This window comes from Quercus lobata, chromosome 10, assembly GCF_001633185.2.
Source record: "Quercus lobata isolate SW786 chromosome 10, ValleyOak3.0 Primary Assembly, whole genome shotgun sequence".
NCBI lineage: Eukaryota > Viridiplantae > Streptophyta > Magnoliopsida > Fagales > Fagaceae > Quercus > Quercus lobata.
The window spans coordinates 15,948,542-15,956,596 of record NC_044913.1 but is presented as its reverse complement, the minus strand read 5'-3'; the positions used below and the strand labels follow the sequence as shown (position 1 = coordinate 15,956,596).

Sequence of the window (8,055 nt, the reverse complement as noted above, 5' to 3'; positions counted from 1 at the left end):
CTGGTGTTGGTGATAAAGCGAGAGCAGAAATCCCGAGTGAGCTGCTTGTAAGAGCTTATGGAATTTGTCTTCAGGCCGTTGAACCACCTCATCGCCATTGATCACAAGCTGGACGGGAAAATTTTACACATAAGGGCCTCATTTTGCGAGTAGATCGCCATCTTTTGGTTAAATTGACTCACATGTTCTACCGGGTCTGATCGACCGCTATAGATGGCGAATGCTGGTTGGTTGAACCGTCGAGGCAGCTCAGCCCCTTCAATTCTATACGTGAAGGGGGACCTTGAAACCTGATCCAACGCCTTTTTCATGGCGTCGTTTCCCGAACCCTTACTAGATGTGCTCTCATACTTCCGCACAGGGCGTGGTTCCTTTTCGTAGGTAAAGGTTTCACTTGGGGGGGTCCTTGACCTCCGTCGGTAACTCACATCCTCCGCATTAGAGGACTTGTCTGAGTCTGAAGGAGATCGCCTTCGCTGTGCTCGTCGTAGCTTCCTCTTCAGATCATCTATCTCTCGCTGCATGGCCTGGTGACTATTTCGCTTCTGGGACACGTGACTACCTATCTGAGTGTGACTCTGGCTTGTCCGGATAGTATGCACACTTCCCTCACGATTTCCCCTGTGGCCTGGGTTGACGGGTTTATTTTGCCTCTGGGACTCGGCGGGTTGTGTCTGTCGGGAGTCAGCCTGGTGAGGATTCTCCTGGTGCGGACCTAGTTCTGCCATGCTTGACCGTTGTGCTAGCTGATGCTCTAGTTCTTCCCACAGACGGCGCCAATTGTAGTTGCACAATTTTCCTGGCCCAAATTCGATTGATCAGGTCCTGGCCCAAAGCGCAACCCACAATAAATATTGTAGAGGATGGGTCAAAGAACTTGGTCTCAGTGAGTCTATTCGATCTGATATATAGACAGCATTGTTGCAGAAAATAAAAACACCAGAATGGATCTCTCACATATAAGTTTATTTCTTTAGTTCCTCATACAGAATTTTTCGTCCTCTTCTTTGAGGGACTCCACTACATTATATAGTTTCCCTCCTCTCATCTCAACCTTACACCTGTTGATCATCTAAGCATCTACTTGAGTGCCTGTCCCATCAGACGCCCTCATCTCTCCCCATGTGAGTTGCAGAGGCCAAGGCGGTACTATTCAGGGGTCATTTCCTCATTGATGCGGCCAAGAGGGTGGTTGGGGCGCAATTAATGTGGTGGTAGCTCTCCCTAGGATATTTTGGATTTTATTCATTTTATATGTTGAGAGGGTGAACTGAGTTGGCTGGGGAGAGTTCCCCGTCTGGACTTCGTGACGTCCGAGGAGGAGTTACTCCTCGAAAAGGTTACCTCCTCGTCATTGGGATTGAATAGTGCTTCATGTGTGGTTTCTCTTCGGGCAGGACGCTCCTCGGACGGGCCTGATTTTGGAATAGCCCATTATTTCTGGGCCGGGCCCCACAGGGTTCTTTAAAAAAATTCAGGTTAATTAGTGTTCAACAACTCGACCCGAAACCAATAACAACCTAAATATGTGACCTGACAATCGAACCAAACGGACTCAAACTTACCCAAAACATGTCAGGTAAGGTCAAGTGGGTCCTTGCTCACCCCCTACTAGTTACATGAGGTTGGCTCAAGTGTTATATACCACCGAGGGTGGTGGTCTAGTGATCAAGGGACCTTCTCTTGCCCATTAGTGACCTTGTGGGGTTGGAAAACAACTCCTTGCTTGTAAGCCCGATCCCAACAGGTGGTTACATCGAGGTAGAAAAGTTACTCAGGTCGCCTGCTCTACTTTTTTTTTCAATAGGTTTGGGGAATGTGTATTAGAAGGGATAACTTGCTTTTGTTTGCACTTGTAATAAGATGTAAGTTTTTTCCATGGTCAAGGTCTCCTGTAGTGTTAAGATTGTTTCCAAGACAACAACATTCAATTGATAGTAACGAGTAACCTTCTGTATGACACTTTCTGAATGTGGTGAATCTCAAGCCGGTTGTCATGTATGCACTGTGTAGAAGTTTTATAAGAGCCTGATTGAGGATTGATTAGAATGTAATTGGTTATATTTTTGGTTTTGAGTTCCTATCACTCTTTTTTGGCCAGGAATTCTTGACACTCTTTGACCACAAATTTCCATGCTCACGCAACCTTGGGTATATGTTAAAGTAGTATTAGAGACAGCAACCCAGGAAGTAGCTAAGGAACCGAAAAAAGAGACAGTAACGCAGACATCTTTGAGTTGAACCAGGATTCACAATGTCACATAATCACATTCAACAAAGAAAACAACAAAGCTTCATGTGCATTGAGTCAAATAGAAAGGTAATTCTGCCATCTGCGATAACACAGCATTTGAGACAAATAGTGAGGTAATTCTGCTGTCTGCAATAACACAGCATTTGAGACAAATAGTGAGGTAATTAACACAACAGAGGATTTTTTATTTTCTATCTTCAATTTGCCTTAATTTCATGAACAAAGGGTAATTCAATCTTAAGGAGTAACAAGTAAGAAATTCCAACCATACAAGTTCAATTAAATTTTCTGTAGTTTCACTCAAAAACAATCCCATGAAAGCAAGGTCTTTGTGATCATATTGTCCTACAATTCAGTACCACTAATATTTCATCTAATTTTATAATCATAACTTTAAGGACACCTATTAGACTACAATGGGCACCACAGAATTATAGTGCTCACCGAGCCCAAAAGCATGCTTGTGGTATGACAGCATGATACTTGAATTTGATGAACCATTCCCATCATTGGATTTGTACTCCTTTCCCATCTCTACATCAGGAAAGGACCCCGATAATATCATGATATGTTTTCTAAGGCAGTGAGTTAAAGCACCGAGCTCTAGTTGGCCTCCCCATGCTGCAGTTGACTCCACTTCTTTGCAGTAATTCTCAAATCTCTCTGTAACTGAATTATCAGAATCACCCTCTAACACATTCTCTGACAGGAAAAATGGGATATAATCAGATACATGTTTCCTCATATAAGAAGCCACCATTTCTCGAAGCTCTTGGTATGTATAAGGAGATGAACCACCAGAGAGGAGGGCTAACTGATTCTCAACAGCTCGGTAGAGGCAGTGCCCATCTGGCTTTATTTCAGTAACAGTCAAACCAAGGGGTTCAAGCTTTCTTTCCAGTTTCTCATTTTCAATCATTCGATCACTTATAATGTTGCTCTGCTCTTCTTGGATTCTTTGCTCTCTTGCTGCTTCTTCCTGAGCTCTTTTTTCTCGCCTCTTTGCACCCTTGCTGGGCTTTGAATCCTTTGATTGGTCAGGTTGACTGGTAACAGAAACCCCAGCAATGGCTTTCACCAAAGTGTCAATATTGCCTTTTCCATTTCCATCACTGCCACTATAGCCTAATGAAGCAAGTTCTTTGGCATGTTTTTCTTTAAGCTTAGCAGAAAGTTGGGAAACCTCTTCCTCCACATGCTTCTTCTTAGCTTTCTGTTCAGCCTTGCTACCTTTGGCTGCTGCCTTTTTCAGTTCAATTTCCTTGTTCTGCAGCTGTGATATCTCTTTCCTGCACACAAATAATAGTCATTTCTCATTTGTGCAATAGCATGAGAATTTGAAAAGGCTAAAACACGAAAATACAACAACTCTGAGGGACAAGCCTCAATGGCTCAATCACACAAAAAGAATAATAAATAAGAAAAAGCACATTCCTTTCAACCACTAATTTGCAGAGCAGGGAACAGTTGAGGCATGCTATGATCAAATCCACCACCAGTCAAATTGTTTTACTTTAAATCAGGAGAGTGTCTCATATTATACACTGTGCTAATCAAAATTTAATTCTTTCTTCTCCACAATTTTTTAGAAAGGGGAACAAGACATTGTTAACACTGCCTCTATCAACAAGGCTATGTATTCATATTAAACTACCACTCGTATATTGGAAAACTAGGAATAAACCGGAAGCAGTCAGAAACCATCATTGTTGCAAAATAGTTAAAATCAAGAAATAAACGAAATGAAAAGCAGTGAAGTGATTACAAAAGATTTGTGATGAATAAATGACCTGTGCCTAGCAAGCATTTCATCACGAGTTTCCTCTTTCTTTTGTGACGCATTATCTGAAATTGCTTCAGACATTTTATCCTCTATTTCTGGAGTGTCCTCCATTCGAGCAACCCTGCAATCAAGGTAGACAATAATGCAGAGCACAGGGTGGAAACCTTCCAATGCAAAATAACTAGTATTTTAGATCTTTTGAACCCACAATAAGCACCATGAGAAAAAGGGAGAGTCTGGTTTATCTGGGTTTTCAAAGTGTACCTTTTGGGATGCTAAAAGAGCAGATTTTGGGGACAACCCACAAGTTTATGAGACAAGACACAGATAAAATTATTGATGTGAATGATTTGACAATAAAGTAAGCATTTTGGTGAAGAAAAGCCAGTTGGGTTGTCCTATGTTTGAGTAATAGAGGCGTGTGGAACAAAGGAAACCAAACAAAATTGAATTGAGCAATATTGGTACAAGTTGCTCACTAACTGTTCGACGAAATTACTCAGAGACGAAAATATCAAACAAGTCATTGATTCTAATCCAAAAGAAAACAAAGAAGCATGATATGCTAGTAGTTGTTAATAGGGAAGCAACTTGTTCATACCACAGAACCCACTTATCACATTTTGCTTTCTTGTTTTGCCACAATGAAACACATAATAAAACTAACAGTCTAATACCCAAAATCTTTTGCGCCTGTAAGTTAAAAGAAAACTACAAAATATCAAAAACCCATGAAGCAAAATAACCCCCAATCGAACCCCAAACTTTACTAATACCCAAAATCTAAACCCTAAAACAAAAATCAAAACAGAAATATTTTAAAAACTTACCGTTAGGGAGATTGAGACTAGAGAGACTGAGATTTATTTAGAGAGTTTGAGAGTGAGAATGAACGAGAGAGAGACCTCACCTAGATCGGGTTCTTAAATATATTGGGTCAATCAGTGACCCAAAACCGATAGAAACCCGAATGATTACCCGAAATCCGAACCGAACAGATTCAGACCCGCCCAAAACATGTCGGACCAGAGTACGTTCACATACCCAAGTCTTTCACAAAGAGACCAAACAAGCCTTGTGATCCTAGTTTTCTTCCGTCTACCCAATGACAATGTGTTAAGTCAAATTAAGGGGTGGGACAATCAGTATATGACCACACATCATGAAGAAGAGGTTACTAAATTTTTTTTTTTTTTTGGTAAACGGTTACTAATTAGAATCTTCTTAGGGTCAAAACTTAAATAAATACTAGCTTAGCTTCAAAAAAAAATAATAATAAATAAATACTAGCATTTTATTTATTTATTTTTTTTTTAGAGTTTCAATCTATGACGTTCGCTTCTAATTTTTTTTTAAGGGAATTTCTACTTATGATGTTTGCTCTTGATGATAGTTCTTTATCATCAAATTAAGACACCGATCGATTTTTGGTGTAAACAGGAAATTGAATTTCAGATCTTTTATTCAACCATCAGAGATTTTACCAGCTGAGCTAATTGGAACCCACAACCTTTCCTATCTTTTGGTTTTCTAAGTATAACTTTAGGTATTTTTAAGATATATTATGGAACTCTTTTGAAATGAAAACGATGAAATTATTTGACCTTACATCTATCTATATAAATTTCGAGTTTTTTTTTTTAATGAAAATTTTGATGCATTGTTAGGTGTGAATTTTGACATTGGATATTTTAATTTTTGTTCATATTTATTGAATATGCAAAGATCACATTTGGATTTAATTATTTTTTTTCAAGAGAAAATGTGATACATACAGGATCATTGATTGGGATTGTGATCATTGTCAATATGTAATGAACATCTGCATGATCTATCCAAATACATTATTTGTGTTAGAAAAATATTAAGGAGTGAATAAAAAATTGACTTTTAATGCGTCCACTTGAAGATGTTATTAATGTGGTGAAAAACCTTTACCACATAGAAAAGGAAAAAGATATTATGAATTTATATGATCATGGGAAGGACATTGAGTTAGACTTTAGCATGTGTGGACTAGGCCCTCTTGCCCATATAATAATATTTTATCATATTATTTTTTGAGTCCGGAAGTCTATCCACAACAATTATTATTGAACAGTGTGTAAGTTCACTAATGTATATATATATTTGTAGTCTCTCATTCATAAAAATAAAAAAAAAATAAAAAAATTGGAGAAACTTTTTCAGAGAGAAAATATTTTGTGCATTAGAGAAAGAGACGTAGTTTACAAGCACAGACCTTGTGTACCTTTTCTCTATAGTGTAGATCATTTTATCCTTGGAGACAGACGTCCATGAGTCTCAAAGTACCACAGATTGTGTGAAGGGGGAAATCTGCTTTAAAGAAATTATGTTAAACATAATACTTGATCTGTATCATTCATCATTTATGCATTTAGTCTATGAGTTTTTAATTCTCTTGCAGATTACCACCGCACATCCTTGGCGCGATAGTCACTCCACAAGTGTAAGTGTTTGTGGGGTGTGGGGGGTAAGGGTTGTGATTCAAGTCTTTAAAAAGGAGTTTCACACACATATATATTTAGATTAAATTAAAGTAAAATTTCTATCTTGCATTTAAAAAATAAAATAAAAATCTTGCAAATATCTTCTTATTAGGGCTGTCCACGAGTCGGTCCGGGTCGGGTTTGTGCCTAACCCGGAACCGACCCGCTAGAATCAGGTGAGAAAAAAATGCACCCGTCGCCGACTTGCCAGAGTAATCGAGTCGGACGGTTCAAACCATCAACAAGTGGCGGGCGGGTCGGTCGGAGTCATAGATCTGAGAAGACAACGAGAAAATGGTGAAAAAACACAGATCCGGTGAATAAACGCAGATTCCGGCGATAGTTTTCTAGATTTTGGCGAGATTTCCCTTAGATCTGGCAAAAATCTCACCGGATTTGATGAGATTTATCTAGATCCGGTCAAAATCTCACTGGATCTAAGGGAAATATCGCCGGAATCTGGGTTTCTTTGCCGGATTCTGGAAATTTTGGCCAGGATCTGGAAATTTTTGCCGGAATCTGGAAATCTTTTGGTCGATTTGGGTTTTTCGAGTTTTAGAGGAGGAAAACCGAAACCAAAACCGACCCGTTGGAATCGATTTCTGGTGGTGAAGACCCACCACCGACCCGCCAGAGCAGTCGGGTCTACCGGATTCGAGTCGGGTCGGGTCAGTTATTCGGGTGGGTCGGGTTACCAGATCAATCTGGATAGCCCTACTTCTTATATATATATATGCAATATCTATTTATTGTTTTTGCCTTTCACTTTTTTTTTTTTTTTTTGTGGGCGCGCGCGCTATTGCTTATAATTAGATTTGTATGTTGTTCATGTTTTCTTAATCACAAAAGTAAATTGTTGAAAAATATCTAATAGATGTTGGGTTTGAATGATTTGCAACAATGATCATATTCAAGATCTATCCAAATACATGGATAATTGGGTTTGGATGATTTGCAACATGTGAATTAGTGAGTGTATCATATTTAATTATGCATGACACTACTCAAGTGGTCTTTTTTTCTAAATTATATATTTTTCAGATTATTTTACTAAAAATATTTTGAAAGTATTCTCATTTGGAATTTGACTTTGTGGAAATCGAGTTTCAAGCACAACTCGATTTTACAAAATTCAAGTTCAAATAAACTTTTGTTAATGTGGCATTACTCATTAGTCCCATTAACATCTTTTAGGTTTTTTCAAATCTTTAGCTATGGTAGGTATCAGTCACTCTTGAGCCATTTAGGATGTATTTGGTAGAGTTGTTAAATAACTCATTTTCAGTTTTTAATCAACATTACATATATTTTCACACATATTTTCACTCATACATATTTCAAAAAACTACAAACAGCATTACTCAAACTCTTCTACTAAACAGACCCTTAACTATTATTTTTCGTACAGCTTATTGAAATTTCAGTCTTTTATTAAATAATAATAATAATAATAGAAAAGTGAAACTCACCGTTTGTGTCACCAAAACGAGGATTTAACTTAATAATAA

The 8,055-nt window shown here is 38.3% G+C and overlaps 1 protein-coding gene across 3 annotated transcripts; it reads right to left on the bottom strand.

The window, feature by feature from the left end:
- Positions 1-2,418: 2,418 nt before the first annotated feature.
- Positions 2,419-5,184, bottom strand: LOC115965379 (OVARIAN TUMOR DOMAIN-containing deubiquitinating enzyme 5-like). 3 transcript variants are annotated; one of them, XM_031084586.1, is made up of 3 exons: positions 4,948-5,184; positions 4,045-4,158; positions 2,419-3,543 (listed from the first exon to the last, which is right to left on the bottom strand). In XM_031084586.1, the coding sequence occupies exons 2-3, from the start codon at positions 4,146-4,148 to the stop codon at positions 2,661-2,663; spliced, it is 987 nt and encodes a 328-aa protein (XP_030940446.1). In that variant the 5' UTR covers positions 4,149-4,158; positions 4,948-5,184; the 3' UTR covers positions 2,419-2,660. The 3 variants fall into 3 exon arrangements, with proteins under 3 accessions (XP_030940446.1, XP_030940445.1, XP_030940447.1); XM_031084585.1 differs by having other exon boundaries at positions 4,868-5,135; XM_031084587.1 differs by lacking the exon at positions 4,948-5,184 and adding an exon at positions 4,639-4,860.
- Positions 5,185-8,055: the final 2,871 nt, after the last annotated feature.

Excerpts from the sequence above, each read along its gene's own strand:
- LOC115965379 (XM_031084586.1), bottom strand. The coding sequence starts at position 4,148 with ATGGAGGACACTCCAGAAATAGAGGATAAAATGTCTGAAGCAATTTCA. Across the intron at positions 3,544-4,044 it reads GAAATGCTTGCTAGGCACAG|GAAAGAGATATCACAGCTGC; the intron begins GTCATTTATTCA and ends ATTTGTGTGCAG.